We start from the raw sequence: 24,616 nt of genomic DNA, 5'->3' as shown, positions 1-24,616 counted from the left end.
ATCAGTGAGACTCAATATTGCTTTGTAAATAAATTCTTAAAACCTTAAATGTAAATCTTGCAATAACGGCTGAACCGCTATATTATGTGAAAAACATTCTTAATTATTAAACCAATAATCCGTCAATTCAAATGGCGTATAAGAATATTACAATCATCTACTTGGAATAACGTTTGCTAACAGGATTGTTGTAAAAAAGAATCGATTACATGATTGATTGACAGCTTTTGCATTCGGATGACTGCGCATGTCGATGTCTCATCACTATAATCTCAATCTGTCCATCTTCCGTCATTCGTTCCGTTCGAAAGGCTTGGTCGCTGTTGAAATTAACAAAAAAATATACGAATTCCGTAAATTCCTAACGAATTTGTGCTTCCATTTTAAACTATCTATTAATATAAGAGTTGTGCGTGCTAAATAAACTGCAAAAATGTCTTCTACTTCAGCGGCGGACGAAATTGATGAGGCAAAAGAGCGAGAGCACTTTCGCGCCGTTGTCACCGCTTTCAAATATTATAAGTAAGTATTTAATCAATTTATACACGTACAATACGCCTTTTTGGCCCATAGAAGTAGATTGAGATGGATCTATAAATAGTTTGAGGCGTGAAACAAAGTTTAAGTTCTGGGTAGCAACAACTTCTTTGTTTGAGCAAATCGTACGATCTAATTAACCTATTTAGATAGAAACCAAAACTCCTTTGTTTATATCCTCTTTGCAATAGAGTAGTCTCTATGCCACAGGGCTATAAGGGCGGGAATTTCGACTGCTGTATGTGTGTTTAATATTTATTATTGTAAATAGTTATTTTAGTCCTGTAACAAGTTTAATTTGAAACACAATAAAATTAATATGCATCCCGAAATAGTTTAATAGTTGTGTGCAGCTTAAAATAGAATGAAATACACATAATATGTATTTTGTGATATGAACCAACTAAATTATTGATAGGTATATAAGTACTACAAGTATGAAAAATACAAAATGAAAACAACATTCAATTTACAAGAAGATACTAAAAAAAGGATGCTAATCAGATAGTAATTAACACATTTTTTTAAAGTACCTACCTTAAATCGAGTCCTTTTTTTCACAAAACTTACATAACATTTAGTGATAGATTTTTGTTTTCATATTAAAACTGCCTGTATACCTGTCTTATGTTGATTTAATTGTTTATAAAATTTATTTTAAATGGCAGATCTTCATAGAGTTAATAAGAAGTGGTCCCTACAAAACGTTTTAGCATCCCATAGTACTAGATGATTCTCAAACATTAAAGAATGTAAGATTTTAGTTTACATAAATATTGTAAATAGGTTGCGAGAAGCCGAAAATCAATCTCAGTGGCGTGCACTTGGAGAGGCCTATGTCCAGCAGTGGACTGCGATAGGCTGATGATGATGCAAATAGGTAGACTATATTTTATGTGACTGTTTTTTTTACATCTTAATTAAGTCTACCTACCTACAAGAAAGTCACAAAAGTCTATGAACATAATTATTTAATTGCCATAGAGTGAGAACCTTTTAACTCCTTGTTTATCGCTAATTATAAAACAATAGAAAATCAATTGTGTCTCATGTATATCTTTTTGGGTATACATTTGCCATCAAATGATAATAAAATAGAATACATTTATGGTCAATTTATCTAAATTGAATAACTAATCAAAAACTACAATGGCTGATGCAACATATCACTCATATTCGTCATTTACATTGTATTGAAGTAAAAGTTATATTTATTACTAACGGTTTTAAAATTATGACGTAAATTGGCAACAGGTGGTGTTCGTCATTGTGTGGTAATAATGAAAATATACAATAGAAAATGATCTGCAAAAGACAGCTTACAGAGGTTGTATGAGTCAAGGGCTCGTGACACATGTTTTGAGGAACCTACTGCTAAATAGATCAGTATAATATAGGTTGCTAGTATAGTTATCGGCACGGATATTGAGCCCTGACATTCACCTGCACAGAAGCGATTTATTGGTTTATTGCCTAATGTGTACAGTGCGCAAAGCAATCCCTACTCTTCCACCGAGAGCCCAATATCCGTGCCGGTAACTATATAGTGGATTAATTGATGAAACTGTATAAGGCTGTAATCTGCAAGAATTAAGCAGCCGAATCAGCTATTTTTTAAGGTTTTTTTTAAAAAGAAATATGTGTGCATACTGCTGCCACAGCGATACAAAATCACCAATATGCAGAAACCCTGATCCCCCCTTTTCCGTTTGCTGAAATCATGGACTAATTTTAGAAAAATAATACATCAGCTTCAAATGTTCGATGAACTTGTCTAAAAACTAAAACTAGTCTAAAGATTAGAATAAAATAACAACAAAGTCTTGGAAGTAGTTTTCCCATTTTACCCTTTGGGTATTGAAACCTATGAATCACGTAAAGTTTAAAGTATTAAGTAATTTGAATGTAATTAATGAGTAATAGTGATACCATTAACAATAGTTAACCTTCTGTCCAAACATATACACATCGCCACAACACTCGGTGAATCAAATGACTTTGTATAATGAGATTACTGAATCATATTTTTTCCTTGTGTTCGGTTACACGTGCCGGCCGTTTAAGGCGAACTATAATTATGTATAGCGCGTCATGTTTTGTAGGGTATATACTATGTTGTTGTTCTTTTCTGTTTATGCAGGTTTAGCTGTATAATTAGATGTAATAGGGGGTGTGGATAATTAATTTTGTATGAGTAGTTATCAGGGCTGATTCTCATTTAAATGCTAAGTAAGTAAATTATAAAGTCCATATTAATTAGAGTTCCACACCTCAAAAGGAAAGAAACTTGGCCCTTATAATTTTATTTTCGATTCGGCTTCGGAAAAATTCTCGTTGTGTCGAAATTACAGTCTCTGGTGACCATGCAATCAAGATGTATACATTCTTAAATATGCACTTCATCCCGCGGTTTCATCTGCCTCCCTGAATAAAAAAAAACCTTCCTCGATGAGTGAGCTATCTATCATTAATTATCGCAATATTTTTATAATCGGACTAGTAGTTCCCGAGATTAATACTTTTAAGCAAACTTTTCAGCTTTATAATATTAGTATACATAGATACCATGCATCTAATTTGACCATTCATTTATTTCAGATTATGCAGCTTAGACAGAATACACAAATCAGAGAAAATAATATCAATTCTACCACAAAATCATCAGCGTCGACTAGAAAAATACAAGACTTATCTCGCGAAATTCAAGAAATGTCTCGATATAAACAATAGTGTGGTTCACCTAATTATAAAAGACGTTGACACTATGTTTGAAAACGTTGACCACACTGTCACAGATTCTTCTGGGACAAATGGCACGGAGAGTTTTGGGTGTAATTATAATAATTGTGAAATTGCGTCGCAGAAACAACATAAAATGCAACATGATGTGGAGAAGGTGAGAATTTTTTATGAGTTTATTAAAAAAATAAAATTGTTTATGGGCTTAAAAAATGAGAATCTTGGGATCTGTCTATACTATGTAGAATTTTGGTCTAGTTTCTTCAATAATTGCTGTTTTACTCGCGTCCTCAGGGGTACTTCTGCCTTTACTTAGCTAACTTAAAACCTATGTTACCCTATGTATGTTTCAATAATGAAAGAATTTTTCAAATAATTTTCTGAGCCTCTAGGGTAAAGAAAACGATGTATATAAAAAATACATACATGTATATAAAAAATTATGTACAAAGTAATAAATATTTATTCATAATTTTCAGGTACAATCAGTTTTAAAAAACATAGTTCGCGATTGGAGCGATATGGGTGCTGCAGAGAGAGAACAGTGTTACAAGCCTATACTAGACGAAATGGAGGAACGGTTCTCATTGGATGAATACAGGTATAATATACCATACTAGCTTTTAAATTGAATATAAGAGAATGATATATTGCGCCGACCCCAAATAAAATTGGGAACGGCAGGAGAAAGACTAGCTTTTTAAATTTAAATAAGTATTAATGTTTTATTTACTTGGTAAATGTTGGGAATGATTTCAGAGCCAATAAATGGGCTATCTTACGATGAAATAATAGGGGTTAAAGTATGAAATTGCCGATTTGTACTGAAAACCTAAATTGTATTTTTTAAAAATTTTTAACAAACTTATTTAATCAAAATAGTTGCCATTATTATCTATACATTGCGGTCATCTAATAAGAAGGTCATTTATGCCTTTACGATAGAACTCTGAGGATCTAGACTGCACAAACAGTGTGAAAGAATTTTGTTCTGCCTCCTGGGAAGAAACTTCTTGTGACGTAGATAATTGTCCAAATCACAAAAAAAATGGTCGTCCGTTAGAGCAAGGTCTGGCGAATATGGAGGAAGACGAATAGTTTCCAACTGCAGTTCCTGAAGAGTTAAAACGGTTTATTTTGCTGTATGAGGCCTCGCGTTGTCATGGAGCAATAGCGGTGAAGGTCGATTCATGAGTCGTGGCTGTTTTACTGCTAATTTTTTCAACATTATTCGGTGTTCGGCTGGGTATCTGGGTAGTTTGACTAGGATCGGCGTTCACCGTCTCTCTTAATTTCTCGTTAATCACCTGTCAGGCGGTCTTTCTCATGGCTCGTTCTTCAAGTCGAAGTTTCCACCACGAAAGCGTTTAATCCAAAATCGCACGGCGCGTTCTTTAGCAGACACCTCTTCAAATGCAGCATTGATATTGCGGGCTGTTTCTGCCGTTCAATCCCGCGTCGGAACTCATATTCAAAAATTACTCAAATTTTCGCAGTATCCATCTTTCTTGTTTAAGTTGAATAACAAAACAATTGAACATCGATAATCAAATGTTTCACATTTTTAAAGAAGAACATCACAGAAACCACGTGAAAAAAGTTCCATTCGAAAACCTCAAACCATGAAGACTCTATGGCAATTCAAAAACCTACTAGAATAAAACGGCAATTTCATACTTTAACCCCTAATATTTTTTTAATCTGTTCATTACTTTCTGAGATTACTGCGCATAAAAAGAAGCAAAATACATCTTTTTAGGGATGTGGGAGCTACTGCCCGTACCGTTATAAAATATAGCCTATATATGTTACTCGCAGATAATATAGCTTTCTAATAAAGAATATTTAAAATCGGTCCAGTAGTTTTTGAGTTTATCCATTACAATCAAACAAACAAACAAAGTTTTCCTCTTTATAATATTAGTATAGAAATACGGTACGGAAGTTGGATTCTCACTAAGCCCGTTTGTAATATTACTATTTGCCTCTCTGCCAGTGGCGTAGCGTGGGGGGGGCAGGGGGGGGCAAATTCCCCGGGCGGCAGCTTTTAGGGGGCGGCAAAATTTACCCAATTAAATAAAATTTGTTCGCAACTACTTATAACTGTCTAACAATAACAAAACATTAAACAAGAAAGTTGAAACTTGTTAAACTTAAAATTAATTATTGTCAGGTACTTAAAACACGCGTGACACTACATTTTACGTAATTTTGGTTTTGAGTCTTAAATAAAAATAATTAAAATTTCGCGCTCCCTTCGCTCGCGTATTCAGAAACTGTGTGCTCTTAATTTAGCATTTGTCAACAAACAAAAAGTTAAGTACGTTTGGACTAAATTTTACGTAATATTTGGTTTAAGTCCGATAAAAATTTCGCGCTCGCTGCGCTCGCGTATTCAGATACTAAATTATGGCCCTTATTTTTGCATTTGTCAACAAACAAAACGTTAAGTAGGTACGTTTGGGCTAAATTTTACGTAATTTTTGGTTTAAGTCCGATAAAAATTTCGCGCTCGCTGCGCTCGCGTATTCAGATACTAAATTATGGCCCTTATTTTTGCATTTGTCAACAAACAAAACGTTAAGTAGGTACGTTTGGGCTAAATTTTACGTAATTTTTGGTTTAAGTCCGATAAAAATTTCGCGCTCGCTTCGCTCGCGTATTCAAAAGCGATATGCCCTTATTTTTGGATCCGTCAACAAACAAAAAGTTAAGTACGTTTGGGCGAAATTTTACGTAATATTTGGTTTCAGTCCGATAAAAATTTCGCGCTCGCTTCGCTCGCGCATTTGGAACTTGACCTTCAAGAATTCATGTAACAAGGATATAAAAAAAAGTCTACTTGAGAACCTCCCCCTTCTGCCGGGGCTGCGGGTTGTTCGAGAGAGTTACCGCGGCTCTGGAACATAAAAGGCCTTCGACGGAACACGACGGTTTTTAGTCATTTGTCGATTTTTAACATCGATACAAAAAAAAAACCTTTTCATCCCACCATCTCGGAAAGAGTAGTTTTACCCTTTGATATCTGAGCGTAAAAGCCGTTTTTATCCTCTAGAGCGGCAAAGTGGTTTGAATTTAGAATATCGTGTGCAATACTCCATTTGTGACAATCTTGATAAGACTTTTCAAACAAATACAATATTCAACAAATAAAATACTGCTTAAAATAATTATTCAAATAATTAAGTATTTTTTATTATTGTTTTTACATAGATTTTTGACCTCGTTTAATTTAAAACTCAGTTTTCAAATAAATGAACTTTAATAGGTACTTCTTTTTAATTTGATACTCATATGTGCGCGCCATTTTGTTTTTAAATTTCCTCGATGAGGTGGGATGAAAAGTTACGTGTTGCACTCGAGTGCAAGATTTTTCACCTTGTGCTTTTGATTCCCTCGCTATCGCTCAGGATTCTAATTATTGAAACACTCGCTACGCTCGTGTTTCAATTTTAGAATCCTTCGCTTGCTCGGTCATCAAAATTGAGCCCGCGGTTAAAAACCAACTTTGCACTCTTGTATAACAAATAACTATTTTTTGAAGTCGGTTAAAAATGACAAATGGCCAGTAACACTTGTTAAAAAAAATACACGGGAAGGGGCGGCAAAATCGACAACTGCCCCGGGCGGCAGATACCCACGCTACGCCACTGCTCTCTGCCTTCCTAAAAACATTCTAAAGCGTAGACAATTTCATCCAAATTCGCAAAGGGACTACCTACCCACCTTTTTTCAAAGCACTTCATCGTATTTTCGAACCATTTTTATGATACTTACATATTTTATTTTTAATTTCCAGTGACCGCACCCAAGTCCGGGTGCTGGTCCCGGGCGCAGGCCTAGGCCGGCTGGCGTGGGAGGTGGCGGCGCGGGGCTACACGTGCCAGGGCAACGAGTTCTCGCTCTTCATGCTGTTCGCCAGCAACTTTATACTCAACAGGTGTACCGAGGTGAGTGGGTAACTGACACCCCAAAATGAAGGAGCTTCTCAGTTCGTCGGGATCTTTGTCTCTCTCCCGTGTCAGTCTTTTTCTGACAAAAACCCCGAAAAAAAAAATGTGCTAAACGCTGATTTTGAGGAAAAACTCGATTGAAAAATTAGAAGTGTGAAAGAGACTGTTCATTTTATATACCTACAAAGTCATCTTTTTTGCTCCATTTAGCAACGTCTTTGGCATTCGTTATAAGTAATCAGAGGCCAGACAATTGGGTTGCCAGGTTGAGGAGGTCCGTTAGGAAGTCGCTCCATGTGGCTCACTGGTACTCAGCTGCATCCGATTAGACTGGAAGCTGATCTCAACATAGAAAAAACACCAAGTGTAGTCATGGAATGTTAATAACTGAGTTGTAATATGCCTGTATAAATGTAGAACCTTGTCTCATATAACCTTAATTTTTTATTACAGATAAACAAATACACAGTCCACCCTTGGGTACATCAATACGTGAACAACATTACCTGCGAACATCAACTAATATCAGCACGGTTCCCAGATGTCTGTCCGTCAGGCAACAGGCCCAATCATAACTTCTCTATGACGGCCGGGGACTTTCTTAAAGTGAGTTATTTTATTACTATAATATTATATTATAACTTAATATCAACTAATATCAGCACGATTCCCCGACGTCTGTCCGTCAGGCAACAGGCCCAATCATAACTTCTCTATGACGGCCGGGGACTTTCTTAAAGTGAGTTATTTTATTACAATAATATTATAATATAACTTAATATCAACTAATATCAGTGACGTATGTCAGGCAACAGGCCCAATCATAACTTCTCTATGACGGCCGGGGACTTTCTGAAAGTAAGTTATTTTATTACAATAATACTATAATATAACTTAATATCAACTAATATCAGCACGGTTCCCCGATGTCTGTCCGTCAGGCAACAGGCCCAATCATAACTTCTCTATGACGGCCGGGGACTTTCTTAAAGTGAGTTATTTTATTACAATAATATTATAACTTAATATCAACTAATATCAGCACGATTCCCCGACGTCTGTCCGTCAGGCAACAGGCCCAATCATAACTTCTCTATGACGGCCGGGGACTTTCTTAAAGTGAGTTATTTTATTACAATAATATTATAACTTAATATCAACTAATATCAGCACGATTCCCCGACGTCTGTCCGTCAGGCAACAGGCCCAATCATAACTTCTCTATGACGGCCGGGGACTTTCTTAAAGTGAGTTATTTTATTACAATAATATTATAATATAACTTAATAGGCCCCGCAGGGCATCTGAGGCGGATGACGGGGAGTAGCGACCCCGCGGGGCTATATATCCGAGTGCTCCAGGGAGAGTATACTGTCCCCCATCTCCGGCGTGCCGGAGTGAAGCATGACGGGGGATAGGTCTCCCGCCACTTGGCTTGCCTTCACCGGCCGGTCAGAGTGGAGTCGCTAGAGCAAGGTTAGTCCTGCTCGGAGGGTAGGTGCCTCGTGGTAAGTGGCGAGTGGGCCGGTGATGCTGGACCCACAGGGAGCGCGTGATCTGCGTTTAAAGTCCGCCGAGGTATCCTCACCCTTCTCAGCCGCTCATGTCCCTGTTGCCCTCTTGTTGCTTTTCAGTGACTGGTTCCCGGGGGCCCAGTAAGTGAGTTGGCGAGTCTCCACCTGCCATTTTAACATGTATTTAATACATTGTCATCGGCAGGTGCCATAGTTCCCGTAGTTTCCCCATTCCTAGTCCATTAGCATCCCATCACAATAGCCCAAGTAGTTTTCATCCATAGTTAGCAATAGTTTAGCACAGAACCGGGGATTGTCCTTGGGTACATTTCTATAGTGTATACAGGGATAATCGTCGGTTTTGTGTCACCATTTCATTAAAGTTGTCTCAAAAGGGCTTCAGCGTGTTGGCTTCGGCCCCACGTTCGCCTCCCAAAAATCCGGGACTCTATAGTCCCGAGGTCTGGAAGAGACATACATTTATAATATAACTTAATATCAGCTAATATCAGCGCGGTTCCCCGACGTCTGTCCGTCAGGCAACAGGCCCAATCATAACTTCTCTATGACGGCCGGGGACTTTCTGAAAGTAAGTTATTTTATTACAATAATACTATAATATAACTTAATATCAACTAATATCAGCACGGTTCCCCGATGTCTGTCCGTCAGGCAACAGGCCCAATCATAACTTCTCTATGACGGCCGGGGACTTTCTTAAAGTGAGTTATTTTATTACTATAATATTATAATATAACTTAATATCAACTAATATCAGCACGGTTCCCAGACGTATGTCCGTCAGGCAACAGGCCCAATCATAACTTCTCTATGACGGCCGGGGACTTTCTTAAAGTGAGTTATTTTATTACAATCATATTATTAAATCTTAGAGAAGGTTTAGTGTTCATTGACAATAAATCGAGACTTAGATACAGGATTTAATCCTACTCTCATGCATATGTATACACTCGCAGCAAGGACCTCACCCTCCCGTCCTCATGCATATGGATAAGAGTCCTGGGTTCGATTCCTGGTACAGTCAGCATTTGTTTGATGAGCATGTGTGTTGACTATGGTCTTGGTATAATATGTACTTATTGATACGTGTATATGTATAGTATGTTAAGCTAATAAATAGCTTGCCAAGGGGCTAATCGACCGTGTGTAGGTGTCACGATATTTATTTATTATTTTTTCTATAATTTCCAGGTGTACACAGAAGCAGATGAATGGTCGTGCGTGGCGACTTGTTTCTTCATAGACTGCGCACCTAACGTCATAGAGTTTATAGAGAGAATATACATGATACTGCAGCCCGGCGGGTACTGGATTAATTTGGGGCCTCTGTTATATCATTATAGGTAAATAGAACAACTTATATATTAATATATGAGTAAGAATAAGACTAAAAATATGTAGTGATGTTTTTTAAGTAAAATACTCTACTGGACTTTAACAGTCTTCTCTGTCACGTTTTTTTGTATGTCAAAAGTGTCAACTTGTGTCAAAGATTTTTTTAAATATATACACTAGCTTTCTATAATTTTAGATTTATTAAAAAAATCCTACAATAATGTGAAAAAAGTATAGGAATATTTCTGTTTAAAAGGCTCACCTTTTCCCATCTATGTTGTGGCCGGCTGCCAGTGTACTTTAATATAATTTCTGTCTTATTTATATTCGCACTAGCTGACCCCGCGAACTTCGTATCGTTTAAACCTTCCCTGGACCTCTACGAAGATTTAAAAAATAACCCAAATCGGTCCAGCCATTCTCGAGTTTTAGTGGGACTAACGAACATCAATTAATTTTTATATATAAGTTCCGAATTTGAATGACAATGTTAAAATAAAACTACTATTTACTATTATTATGTAGAAAATGATACTAATATGTATGTATGTGCGTTTCAGTGACATGCCAACGGAAAACAGTATTGAGCCACCATACGACATACTATTGGAGATAATTAGAGATATAGGATTTGATATATTGGTGAGTAAAACTATTAATTTAATTTAATCAAACAGCTAGTCCTTTGATTGAAAAACGCTTATTAAATAGTTGAAGTAGCCACTGCCTTTCTTTCACCCGCGTTTTTGGGTGCGTCCACATCTGGCCTAAGCGCCGCACGCAAGCAGCACGCAGGCGGCGCGCGACGCGCTAGATATTAAATATTCATGACTTACCCGCTCAGTTTGTTTCTGATTCATCCTCCGAGCCTTTTTCCCAAACTATGTTGGGGTCGGCTTCCAGTCTAACCGTATGCAGCTGAGTACCAGTGCTTTACAAGGAGCGACTGCCTATCTGACCTCCTCAACCCAGTTACCCGGGCAACCCAATACCCCTTGGTTAGACTGGTGTCAGACTTACTGGCTTCTGACTACCCGTAACGACTGCCAAGGATGTTCAATGACAGACGTTTGTTTCTGATTACTGGAGGCTAAATCTATACTAATATTATAAAGCTGAAGAGTTTGTTTGTTTATTTGTGTTTGAACGTGCTAATCTCAAAAACTACTGGACCGATTTGAAAAATTTGAGTCTTTGAGTGTTAGATAGCCCATTAATCGAGGAAAGCTATAGGCTACTTTTTATCCGGGTTCGTGCAGAGGTTCCCACGGCATGCGGATAAAATATAGCCTATAAATATAGGGGAGATTGTAGTTTCCCAACAGTGAAAGTATTTTTAAAATCGGTTCAGTCTGTTCGGAGCCTTTAGGGTACAAACAATAAAAATATATACTTTTTATTATATTAGTATAGATAAGACGTCGATTATTTTAACCGACTTCGCAAAAACGAGGAGGTTCAATTCTTCAATTCGGATGTTTGTATTTTTTTCTTAACACATATTTTCAGTTCATATATTAGTTTTTGCGACTGCAATTACCAAAGTGAGACTAAAAATATTAATATTATTTACATTTTGTCCACAGAAAGAACAAACGGGCGTAAAAACGAAATACGCCCAAAACCCTCACTCTATGATGCAACACGAGTACGACTCTGTGTTCTTCGTGTGCCGCAAACCTTATTGCATGTAGCCCTGTATGTAGCAGACCTTATTTATTATGATATACTACCTATTTTCATTGACATCTTGTAAGGCTATGTTTGAATATTTAGTAATTTTTGGTAATAAATATACGACATTTGATGTTTCTTAGCGAGTCTTAAAGTTCGTTTGTTTATTGGAAAAAGAAACAGACTTAAAAATTATATAATAATATTCAGTTCTATAAGCTTTGCTTTTACAAAGTTGGCAAACTTGAGTGATTTGGGCCGAAGTTCACAGACAATATAAAGGTCCTTTTTCCTAATGACATCTGTGTACTTTAAAACTACTGTAAAAATATTGTTTGTCGAATAATTTAAAAGCTACGAGGTAGATTTTATACTAAAAGCCTTTTATGGGTGTCGATGAAAAGTAGGTGTAGGTAACAATAATAATAAATAAACATTTTTATATGTAGAACGTAATAAAAAGCAAGAATGTAATAAATACAGTCGTCCATGCGATTGTTGCGCAACAGTTTCCCAACTGTTGCGCCACAGTTGCGCGACTATTGACCGATTATTGGCTCACTGAGTATTGCGAAAAAGCACAAAACCTTTTATGATGTAACAAATACAATACGTTAAAATTTAGTCAAGTAGTACATATTAAAGCTATAATATACGTTATTTATTATTATATACATAGGTATTTGGTCAAATAGTTTAATGGTTTGGGCTAAACCTATTTTTAACCGACTTTCCAAAAAAAGAGGTACTCATTTCGGAATTTTTTGGGGCATATAAGCGACTTAGACTGAAAATAATTGATTCAGTATTTTTGTAATCATATGTGGAACTTAATTAAAACATACGAGTATTAAATTGAATCTGGTTTGATCCAGATACATAATTTAGGAAGTTTAATTGTTAATAGAAAGGTATTCCCAAACCATTAAATTCAAATGTTAGTCGGCTTAGAACAGTGATATTTAGTATTTTTAACCTCCTTCCCAAAGAGGAGGTTTTCAATTAGGGTTTTTGAACGATAATTGGCTTCCTTTTTAAAAAGATTTCTTCATTTCTGAGTGATTGCTTGCATGTGACAATATAATGTCTATTTAGGCCCAAGTTCAGCGATAAAATAAACGTCAGTTTTCTTAAAACAACAATTTCAAAGTAAACAGTTGTTTTTAGGAAAAACGGAAATTTAAGTTTAAACTTGGGCCTTAAGCTATTGAATTGCTATGGCTTTATGCCTCTCAGTCAAACATTGAAAGGATATAAAATAGTTTGATAGGCGTAAATATTGGCTTGCTATTCTGACGCGAGCAAAACCGCGGTTGCAAGCTAGTATAATATCATTGTTCCAAAGCTAGGCAGCTTGAAGCTAAGTTTATAAAAAGATCTCTCACAAGATATAACAGTATGATATAATGGTCAGTAAATATGACAGATTTTGTACCCACAACCTGTTGACCACGGATGGACACTGAGGCCCAAGTTTACAACATAAACGTCAGTTTTCGTAAACAACCTTTTACTATGAATTTTCAAAGTAAACTGTTGTTTTAAGAAAAACGGACGTTTATGTTGTCGGTGCAAACGAGCCTTAAGTTCTAAAATTATAATCAGTATTTCTTTTTAAAGGCTAAGTTTAGCTGTTTTTCGCTATATAAAATTATGAATAGGAATGTTTCGAAGACCTAAAATTTGTTTGGTGATAACAAAAATATTATAAAGATGAATAATAAAGATATATCTGATGGAACAATTTTTTGCGGTGCTTGCAATAATAAATGAAAAGTAACTGCTACAGAATTTTCAGCATTTTGATTTTGTTAAAAAAAAAATAAGTAGAAAAAAAGCGTAGAACTATTCAATGTTTATCCGTGCTTCAACAGGTATATAATGTTTATGATAATTTACAGTAAATAAGTAACTTTTTGTTTATTGAACTAGTACCTAAGATGTTATCACAAAGTATTTTTTTTTGTTTTTAAATTCTTGTGAGTCTCTGGAAACGTCAAAACTTCATCATAATGTCACCCCGGCCTGTACACACATGTAAAAAATATTTCACTGTCTGGACAGTGAAATATTTTTTCAAATCGGTACAGTAGTTTCAAAGCCTTTTGGGTTACAAACAAACAAAGAAAAACTGTTTATAAAGTTGGTTAAGTCTTCCACGTAAATGAAGAAATGTACGGAATAACCGTATCTATACTGGTTTTTTAAAAGTACCCATTTTTAATATTATAGTTAATGTTTATTCCGTCATACATCACTAAAGTTTTTTTTCTATCTATGTAGATAAAAATGAATTGTTGTTCGTTAGTCTGATTAAAACTCGAGAACGACTGGGCCGATTGAGCTGATTTTGGTTTTAAAATGTTTATCGTACTCCAGGGAAGGTCTAAACGGTGAGCGAATAAGGAAAAGGCGGTATGAAGTTCGCCGGGTCAGCTAGTTTGAAATAAAAATACATTTTAGAGACTCACAAGTATTTGTTTAATAAAATCGCCAAACGCGATAGCGACTGAAACATAATAGATTTTGCTAATAAATAAGGAGATTAAGGGCCTATCAATAAATATATTTACATCAAAATAACCTCATACTTTTTCAGCACTTTCTAAGTTTACTAATCTGGGTCATCATCATATGTGTTGATGTAAATATACTTATAAAAAGATAACAAGAGCCGACGCTCATACGATTTTGTATCGATAAAAATATAAGTTTTTTCTCATATTTATATCGATATAGTTTCTGAGTAAACCGGAACGTACACTCGTCCGTTAATAAGTGATACATAGTCATAATTGCTTATAATAATATTACATTGTTTACTAACTTAGTTTTAGAACAAGCGGAATTTGAAGAAAAAAAAAAGAATATAATATTTCTGTTTTTGAGGAGCTAGAAAGTATTAAAAAAAGTTTCTTTTTGCTAATATAAAAAGGTATAAAAGTTATCGGCACGAATCTTGAGCTCTGACCTACATCTGCGCAGAAGTGATTTATTAGCAAAGAACCAATCCCGAGTGACGGCTATGACGCGATGCGCTGCGGGCCAATCACCGCTTTAGCCCGCCCCCGCGCCTCACTTCATACCACAAAAGGGAACTAATAAATTACTTCTGCGCAGGTGAAGGTCAGAGCTCAAGATTCGTGCCGATAACTATATTGATATGGATTTTCTAGCCAGTCTGACATAAAAATGCACTACATAGTTTGAGCTAAGTTTATTTCAAGGCTCGAAACATCACTTTTATAATTGAACTAATGTCTTCTAATCTTATTTAAGAAGTGGTTTTAAAAAGTACTGTCTAGCACTAAGCTAGATTTAAACCATTAACTTTCTTCAAGATGATGTTTTAAATTAAACCCAGTATTTTTTAAAACCAGATTTTAAAATAAGATGATTAGTGTTAAATGTATACACTTGTGATAATGCTGTATTTATCGTCTATTTTGTAATAGTCTACTTTTTCTGGCAGAATTTATTCAAAAAATATTTTTGACAGTGTAAAAATGAAATAAATTACTAGTCAACTGTTAGATACGAATAGTAATTTATCGATATTGGCATTTTTGCCAACACTAATGGTAGTGATGATGTCCTCCTAGCCGATTATCGGCTCATGTAAGGAGATGAGCTAGCTGCGCAGGACATATTATAGTGCACAAGCATTTGCGCAGACACAGGTGCACTCACTATTCCTTCACTCGTTAACACCAATATCGTTATAAACACGAAATATACAGTTTTTTTTTTGTATTTGAAATAGTCTGTTGAGTTAGCACCAAATATTAGTCACACACTTCAAAAAATTAGTCGAATGATTGATTTTCATAGTTAATGCAGATTATTACAAAATAAACGATGAAATAATCACCATGATCTTCATTTTGATCTACATTAATAATTATTATATTTTAACAAGTTGTAAGACGTATACCGAAATCCGAATGTCAGGATTTTTGTTATCACTCGTATCATGACATAACGCATGTGTTTAAATTATACAGGCTGTATTTTTTAAGAAAGTTTTTTAAAACTGAAAAAAAAAATACAAAATTGAGATGTTTTGTATTTTTGATGTTTTTATTTGTTATCTTGTAAAACCCAAAGTTTTCTTTTTTGAAAATACAACCTGTATACTGTATGTGATGTCTGCTTATATGACATCTATAAAATACTTAGAGTCAAAGAGAGATAGTGGGAGTAAGAGTCAGAAAATTTGAGCATATAGGATTGGCTTTAACTACAATTTTGTACTGTAGTATCGATATTTCTACAGGATCGACACTATAGGACATATTGAGTGGTAAACTGAAAAAAAAAATCTATATTTCGCGTATTAAAATTATGCCCAAAAGTAGAAGTACCTAATCAAAAAAAAAAAATGGGCAAAAAGTATTATCATTTAAATATTTAAATTCAGTTATTGGTTGCTTGTTTAAAAAAAAAACATTTTGTATAATAGGACTCGTGTATAATAAAAGTTAGGGGTACCGAAGATTTTGTGCAGTTGACAGTTGTCCGTTTTCAAGGAAAAATATCGTTCATTGTCGTCCTACTAAGCCAACACGCTCTAAGTTGAAATTCTTCATCTTCCTCCAAACTTGTCTATTTGTCATGACTACATTGCGGGGGCGAGAAACGTTACTGTCTCAGTCCTTAAACGCATTCTTTGGAACTTGTCCATTTTTCGAAATACCAAAAATCGTTGAATCAATGGCTCCAGACGCCTCGTTACTTCACTCGTGACGGATAGTTTTGGTCATGACCAACATACGTATTTGACCTACAAGAAGGCGCCTGACCTATCTGCCTTATGGCATCGACAATTTTCCATAAAGAAAAATAGAATAGAATCGTCCTTTGTACTAACCATGTACTAACTAACAGCAACTGTCAACTGCACCAAAAAGGTCAGACTGTATATTATGATTGTTTAAAAACCATTTGTTTTTAAGAGATGGGCTTCCAAAATAGTTCTGTCTCTTGTGAGATGATTTCAACTTCATGGTATAGTAATATGTAGTAGGATAATTTGGAACAAATCATGCCAATTTGTAGTTTGATTTTTCTGGAAGTTTGAAGCTTAATAAAACCATTATATTATATTTATACTAGCTTTCCGCCCGCGGCTTCGCCCGCGTGGAATTCGGTTCACCCCTCCCGCTGTGGGTTAGCAGCGGTGAGGGAGTGTCAGACTCTTACTGACTAAAATCGTCGTGTTCCGTCCTAGGCCTTTTATATACCAGGGCCGCGGTACCTCTTTCGAACAACCCGCAGCCGCGGCTGGCCCTGGCGCTACTGGGCCCCACTGATTTCAAAACACGTTAAGACTAATTCGCGGCGAACCTTAACACCATCAACCTTATCGCCATCTATCGAGCTATCGGGAAGCTCGCGATTGAACAATGAGCTACAGGTTAAAGCGCGAGATATCATTGCACTTCTTACGTATCTTAAAAAAAAACAACGTCACCACGTTTTAAAAAGCTATCATTCCACTTCTTACGTATTTTAAAAACACATCGTTACCACGTTTTAAAAACACCCAGCGCCATCTATCGCATACCTCAAGAACTAAATAACTTAACTAATACTTATACCAATTAGTAATTCGTTGAATTATAGTTATTTCAGGATAAGTAGATGTAAAAAAAACAGTTAAGACGATAAAACAAATTGTACGTCATCCCTCGGGAATTCCTCATTTTCGAGGATTCATTATCGTATCATTTAGCTTCTAAATTTATATGTTCATATTCGTTTGCAATATATAAGTAGATGTAAAAAAAAAAACAGTTTAGACGATTAAACAAATTGTACATCATCCCTCGGGAATTCCTCATTTTCGGGGATTCATTATCGTATCATTTAGCTTCTAAATTTACATGTTTATATTCGTTTGCAATATATTACCTTGTTTTAAACGACACACAGCGCCATCTACAATCCATCCATCAAGCAAACAATTTTTGTTTCCCTCGGGAATATCTATTTTTTTCGGGATAAAAAGTAGCCTATTATTTAATCCGGACTTTTAACTTTACGTCTGCAAAATTTCAAAGCAATCGGTTCAGTAGTTACGGCGTGAAAGCGGAACAAACAAACAAACAAACAAACAAACAAACAAACAAACAAACAAACAAACTCACTTTCCGATTTATAATATTAGTAAGGATAGCTTTCCGCCCGCGGCTTCGCCCGCGTGGAATTCGGTTCACCCCTCCCGCTGTGGGTTAGCAGCGGTGAGGGAGTGTCAACTCTTACTGACTAAAATCGTCGTGTTCCGTCCTAGGCCTTTTATATACCAGGGCCGCGGTACCTCTTTCGAACAACCCGCAGCCGCGGCTGGCCCTGGCGCTACTGGGCCCCACTGATTTCAAAACACGTTAAGACTAATTCGCGGCGAACCTTAACACCATCAACCTTATCGCCATCTATCGAGCTATCGGGAAGCTCGCGATTGAACAATGAGCTACAGGTTAAAGCGCGAGATATCATTGCACTTCTTACGTATCTTAAAAAAAAACAACGTCACCACGTTTTAAAAAGCTATCATTCCACTTCTTACGTATTTTAAAAACACATCGTTACCACGTTTTAAAAACACCCAGCGCCATCTATCGCATACCTCAAGAACTAAATAACTTAACTAATACTTATACCAATTAGTAATTCGTTGAATTATAGTTATTTCAGGATAAGTAGATGTAAAAAAAACAGTTAAGACGATAAAACAAATTGTACGTCATCCCTCGGGAATTCCTCATTTTCGAGGATTCATTATCGTATCATTTAGCTTCTAAATTTATATGTTCATATTCGTTTGCAATATATAAGTAGATGTAAAAAAAAAAACAGTTTAGACGATTAAACAAATTGTACATCATCCCTCGGGAATTCCTCATTTTCGGGGATTCATTATCGTATCATTTAGCTTCTAAATTTACATGTTTATATTCGTTTGCAATATATTACCTTGTTTTAAACGACACACAGCGCCATCTACAATCCATCCATCAAGCAAACAATTTTTTTGTTTTCCCTCGGGAATATCTATTTTTTTCGGGATAAAAAGTAGCCTATTATTTAATCCGGACTTTTAACTTTACGTCTGCAAAATTTCAAAGCAATCGGTTCAGTAGTTACGGCGTGAAAGCGGAACAAACAAACAAACAAACAAACAAACAAACAAACAAACAAACAAACAAACAAACTCACTTTCCGATTTATAATATTAGTAAGGATAGCTTTCCGCCCGCGGCTTCGCCCGCGTGGAATTCGGTTCACCCCTCCCGCTGTGGGTTAGCAGCGGTGAGGGAGTGTCAGACTCTTACTGACTAAAATCGTCGTGTTCCGTCCTAGGCCTTTTATATACCAGGGCCGCGGTACCTCTTTCGAACAACCCGCAGCCGCGGCTGGCCCTGGCGCTACTGGGCCCCACTGATTTCAAAACACGTTAAGACTAATTCGCGGCGAACCTTAACACCATCAACCTTATCGCCATCTATCGAGCTATCGGGAAGCTCGCGATTGAACAATGAGCTACAGGTTAAAGCGCGAGATATCATTGCACTTCTTACGTATCTTAAAAAAAAACAACGTCACCACGTTTTAAAAAGCTATCATTCCACTTCTTACGTATTTTAAAAACACATCGTTACCACGTTTTAAAAACACCCAGCGCCATCTATCGCATACCTCAAGAACTAAATAACTTAACTAATACTTATACCAATTAGTAATTCGTTGAATTATAGTTATTTCAGGATAAGTAGATGTAAAAAAAACAGTTAAGACGATAAAACAAATTGTACGTCATCCCTCGGGAATTCCTCATTTTCGAGGATTCATTATCGTATCATTTAGCTTCTAAATTTATATGTTCATATTCGTTTGCAATATATAAGTAGATGTAAAAAAAAAAACAGTTTAGACGATTAAACAAATTGTACATCATCCCTCGGGAATTCCTCATTTTCGGGGATTCATTATCGTATCATTTAGCTTCTAAATTTACATGTTTATATTCGTTTGCAATATATTACCTTGTTTTAAACGACACACAGCGCCATCTACAATCCATCCATCAAGCAAACAATTTTTGTTTTCCCTCGGGAATATCTATTTTTCGGGATAAAAGTAGCCTATTATTTAATCCGGACTTTTAACTTTACGTCTGCAAAATTTCAAAGCAATCGGTTCAGTAGTTACGGCGTGAAAGCGGAACAAACAAACAAACAAACAAACAAACAAACAAACAAACAAACTCACTTTCCGATTTATAATATTAGTAAGGATAGCTTTCCGCCCGCGGCTTCGCCCGCGTGGAATTCGGTTCACCCCTCCCGCTGTGGGTTAGCAGCGGTGAGGGAGTGTCGACTCTTACTGACTAAAATCGTCGTGTTCCGTCCTAGGCCTTTTATATACCAGGGCCGCGGTACCTCTTTCGAACAACCCGCAGCCGCGGCTGGCCCTGGCGCTACTGGGCCCCACTGATTTCAAAACACGTTAAGACTAATTCGCGGCGAACCTTAACACCATCAACCTTATCGCCATCTATCGAGCTATCGGGAAGCTCGCGATTGAACAATGAGCTACAGGTTAAAGCGCGAGATATCATTGCACTTCTTACGTATCTTAAAAAAAAACAACGTCACCACGTTTTAAAAAGCTATCATTCCACTTCTTACGTATTTTAAAAACACATCGTTACCACGTTTTAAAAACACCCAGCGCCATCTATCGCATACCTCAAGAACTAAATAACTTAACTAATACTTATACCAATTAGTAATTCGTTGAATTATAGTTATTTCAGGATAAGTAGATGTAAAAACAGTTAAGACGATAAAACAAATTGTACGTCATCCCTCGGGAATTCCTCATTTTCGAGGATTCATTATCGTATCATTTAGCTTCTAAATTTATATGTTCATATTCGTTTGCAATATATAAGTAGATGTAAAAAAAAAAACAGTTTAGACGATTAAACAAATTGTACATCATCCCTCGGGAATTCCTCATTTTCGGGGATTCATTATCGTATCATTTAGCTTCTAAATTTACATGTTTATATTCGTTTGCAATATATTACCTTGTTTTAAACGACACACAGCGCCATCTACAATCCATCCATCAAGCAAACAATTTTTTTGTTTTCCCTCGGGAATATCTATTTTTTTCGGGATAAAAAGTAGCCTATTATTTAATCCGGACTTTTAACTTTACGTCTGCAAAATTTCAAAGCAATCGGTTCAGTAGTTACGGCGTGAAAGCGGAACAAACAAACAAACAAACAAACAAACAAACAAACAAACAAACAAACAAACTCACTTTCCGATTTATAATATTAGTAAGGATTATTATTTTGTTTTTTTCTAAGTTTACTTTCTGAACCAATCTATGTAAACTATTACAAGTAGTTTGTAAAAGATATGTGTATTGTAAAGCCGTTTGCAATAAGGAATTGGTATGTATTTGTTCCAAATTATCGTACACTATAAAACGCACTGTTGTTAATTTGTTAAGCAAAAGAGATTAAAAACAATGATTTTATTGGTTATCCACGTTTTTCATTTTTATCCTGATCTTAGATTAGTTTGTAAGCCTTAAATAAAACTAAAATCATCATCATCTGCATAGCTTTTCTCTACTATGTTGGGGTTGATTTTCAGTGTACATGGATGCAGCGGATTGCCAGTTTTACCTGGAGCGACTGCCTATGTGACCTCCAAAACCTGGTTGTCTGGGCAACCCGATACTCTTTATTCAGTCAGACTTTCTGACTGCTAAAGATGTTAACGACGACCAGTATTAATAAAACACAAATTAGTCCGTCAAAGTTTTATTCAAATACTGTATAAAATATCTGCCAATTTTACTAGTATCCTCATTAGAATGGTTCATTTTAGCATACGTAAGGAATTGTCGTCTCAAGCGCAGTAGTTTCTGAGGGTTCACAAACTGGGTGTATCCAGCTTCTAGCACACAGCCCGGGTAGTCAGGGAATTTCACTTCACCATCCATGTTTAACTGTTTGGCTTCTAGAATCTGTTTTGATATTGCTTGAGTGACTTTGTCAAGCTCGTATAAGAAGTTTGATGATGTTAATGGTGGCTGAAAAAATAATAATCATGGTTAAAATTAAGGTTTTTAAATGACTATATAAAAAGGAGGAGGTTTTCAGGACAGAGGTTGTATTTTTATTCATACATATTTTCCTGAGGTAAGATCAAGTGGGCAGAGGAAAAGAATTTAGATATCTAGACAAAAACTTCTGTAAATTCCTTCTGTGAATTTTTTTAGGTGTGGGAATTAATATTTAAACAAAAAATGTCACTGCAAAAGTAAGTATAAACGTGAAAGAAAAGTTTCAAAAGATGATTTACATGTGGCTTGGTATACATAATCTACATCCTGAGATATAGGGTACAGACAGGCTATTTTTATCCGGGAAGTAATTCCCTCAGTACTTTTGCAGGGAGCAGTAAGTATTACAATTAATCCATATAGTAGTCCACATAGTTGCTACAATAATAGAAAACTTACATTCTGTGTGCTCATATTAGGTGGCGGTGGTTTCTTCTCAAAGAGAACTTTGTACACATCTTCTAAATTAAGTTCATCTGAGGGCTGTACTGTGAACAGGGGGCTGTCCCATCTGTTGTTGGAGTTTGGCTCTTCAAACCTGGAATTGTAGTAAATAAAAATGAGTTTTACATACATCACTACATAGTACAAAACAAAGTCGCTTTTTTTGTCGCTATGTCCCTTTGTACACTTAAATCTTCAAAACTACGCAACCGATTTTCATGCGGTTTTTTTAGTAGATAGGGTGATTAAAGAGGAAGGTTTATATGTATAATAACATCGAATAAAAATGAGTTTTACATACGTACAATTTAAATATGTCGGGGCGTCAGGATCCGACATCGTTAAATAAAACAAAGGGGTTCTCACACAATCACTTGGTTTATTCCAATTAACACAATATTAGTCACTACAATTATTTATCACGAATTTGTGGGAGGTGTGCACTCGGCAAGGGTCGGCGAACGAATGACGCGAGTCGTGCGCGCGCCGCTTTATATAAGGTCCACCGTTGACAGATCGACGGTTGACACATCGACGGTGGCGCCGTCAAATATGTAAAAAGTTAGGTACATGTAACTATTGTACAGTCATGGGATGTAATCATCCAGAAATGGTCTATCATCATATTATCACTACCACCTTATTATAAAACGTGGTTTTAAAAAAGTACCAGCTTTTGTATGACCTTTTAACCACTGTCCCAAACAAAATCAGTGGACTAAAGCTATTACTTCTTAAAACCACGTTTTATGATAAGGTGGAAATTGTTTTAGTATCTAGATTCTTGGTTATTCTCTAGATAGAAAGTTTCCCTAGAATTCAAGTTGTCAAACTATGGATATTTCTAGGATTCCAAATAGCAGAATTCAAGGGATAGCACCACTTTGCAGTAGAAGCGACTAGCCAAAGCTAGGAAGAAAACCATTAACTTCACTAAATAAATTATTTTGTCGTTTCTCACCTTAATCTAGTTAAAGCATTAAAAACTTCTTCAGTATATGGTATTGAAGTATTCTCAGTGTTGCCAGCATCAGTTTCACTCTGTCTCTTAAGATTGTCCTCCCAAGCTTCATTGTGATTTCTTATAGTGTATACTGTACATTGTGTTGATTTTGATGCTTTGGAAGCACAGTATAATTCATAGCGGTACCCTGAAAAATACATAAAAATTATTTGAATGGTTATTTGGCATTGGTGAAAATTCAAGTTCTATTTGCCTACAGTTTCTCAATCAATGCTGCTTCTAATTCGTTGGTTTTATTGCTTATAGTTATGTATCGAAAAGCGTTTCATTATAAAGACTCTCTGTGATATAGCAGTTGTCTTTGGTTCAGAATAAATACTGCATTCCACGGAGTGATATCAACGGTTTGGTTTAATTTTTCTAATGTATCCTGGTACCTAACCTACCCAATACTTATATTGCTAGTTAATTAAACGTATATAATTAAGAATTTAAATCGTTGTGTTAATAATCGTCAGCAGATGGAAATAAACATAACACTGTTTGAAAAAACATTTGTATGTAAAAATTACCTTTTATATAGTTACTTCCATCCAATATAACAACACCATCTTTTCCAATAAGCCGTAGTACTTCTGATTTAAGGTATCCTCTCACTCTCTTCTCTTTCTGTGAGTCCAAATATGTAGAATTCTTCTCATAACCTAACTTTGTAATAGCTTCGTCTTCAGATATGATTTCCACCTTTTTACCATGTTTGTTTACGAAGAAATCTTTTAATTCTTGTGCTCTTGTAGTTTTGCCACTTACTGGTGTACCACATATTATAATTAATGGCATTTTAGGCAGATTTTATGTGAAATCCCAAAATGAAAACAACGATTGAATTGACAACGATGATGACCTACTGTCAATGTCAATTGACATGCTATAATAGTTGTCATTTGCGTTTTGTTTCATATGGAGCATATGAAAACGCAACGGTTGCTGTTATTTGATATTACAGTGAAGGGTAGACTTGTCTGATCTTTAGCTATAGAAATTGTAATCGACTGACAGAACTAAATTGCTTGGCTGATGTTGGGTGAATATGTGAAGGGGCATTTCGGCCCACTTTCCCGAGTACCGAGACAAAATGTTTTCTTCTTTTTATGTAATCCCCCTTTATGTACCTATACTCCCAGTATAAACTTACCTCCTCATGTACCTACTGCTCCTCTTCTCTAAGTATTATCTTATCTACCGGCACTAGGCCCACTAGAAGGAACGAAATGGGCCTCCTCACA

The 24,616-nt window shown here is 36.0% G+C and overlaps 2 protein-coding genes across 2 annotated transcripts; one reads left to right on the top strand and one right to left on the bottom strand.

Moving 5' to 3' along the window:
- Positions 1-430: 430 nt before the first annotated feature.
- LOC110369598 (carnosine N-methyltransferase) lies at positions 431-19,729 on the top strand. The gene is made up of 8 exons (XM_049843092.2): positions 431-522; positions 3,136-3,433; positions 3,756-3,877; positions 7,076-7,226; positions 7,683-7,835; positions 9,956-10,107; positions 10,660-10,741; positions 11,686-19,729. Exons 1-8 carry the CDS (start codon positions 434-436, stop codon positions 11,791-11,793), a joined length of 1,155 nt encoding a protein of 384 aa, XP_049699049.2. The 5' UTR covers positions 431-433; the 3' UTR covers positions 11,794-19,729.
- A 1,872-nt stretch (positions 19,730-21,601) lies between these two features.
- LOC110384637 (protein KTI12 homolog) lies at positions 21,602-24,216 on the bottom strand. The gene is made up of 4 exons (XM_049843197.2): positions 23,903-24,216; positions 23,328-23,517; positions 22,322-22,460; positions 21,602-21,889 (listed from the first exon to the last, which is right to left on the bottom strand). The coding sequence occupies exons 1-4, from the start codon at positions 24,168-24,170 to the stop codon at positions 21,602-21,604; spliced, it is 885 nt and encodes a 294-aa protein (XP_049699154.2). The 5' UTR covers positions 24,171-24,216.
- Between the last annotated feature and the right edge of the window lie 400 nt (positions 24,217-24,616).

Source organism: Helicoverpa armigera, chromosome 27, assembly GCF_030705265.1.
Source record: "Helicoverpa armigera isolate CAAS_96S chromosome 27, ASM3070526v1, whole genome shotgun sequence".
In the NCBI taxonomy this organism is placed as follows: Eukaryota; Metazoa; Arthropoda; class Insecta; order Lepidoptera; family Noctuidae; genus Helicoverpa; species Helicoverpa armigera.
Note: the sequence above shows the minus strand (reverse complement) of the source record. Positions and strands in the feature narration are given on the sequence as shown.

Bases quoted from the DNA above. Each gene is read 5' to 3' on its own strand.
- LOC110384637 (XM_049843197.2), bottom strand. From the start codon at position 24,170: ATGCCATTAATTATAATATGTGGTACACCAGTAAGTGGCAAAACTACA. The intron at 23,518-23,902 runs GTAATTTTTACA...TGTATTTTTCAG, and splicing joins TGGAAGTAACTATATAAAAG to GGTACCGCTATGAATTATAC. The intron at 22,461-23,327 runs GTGAGAAACGAC...CTACAATTCCAG, and splicing joins AATGCTTTAACTAGATTAAG to GTTTGAAGAGCCAAACTCCA.
- LOC110369598 (XM_049843092.2), top strand. From the start codon at position 434: ATGTCTTCTACTTCAGCGGCGGACGAAATTGATGAGGCAAAAGAGCGA. The intron at 7,227-7,682 runs GTGAGTGGGTAA...TTTTTATTACAG, and splicing joins TACTCAACAGGTGTACCGAG to ATAAACAAATACACAGTCCA. The intron at 10,742-11,685 runs GTGAGTAAAACT...TTTTGTCCACAG, and splicing joins ATATAGGATTTGATATATTG to AAAGAACAAACGGGCGTAAA.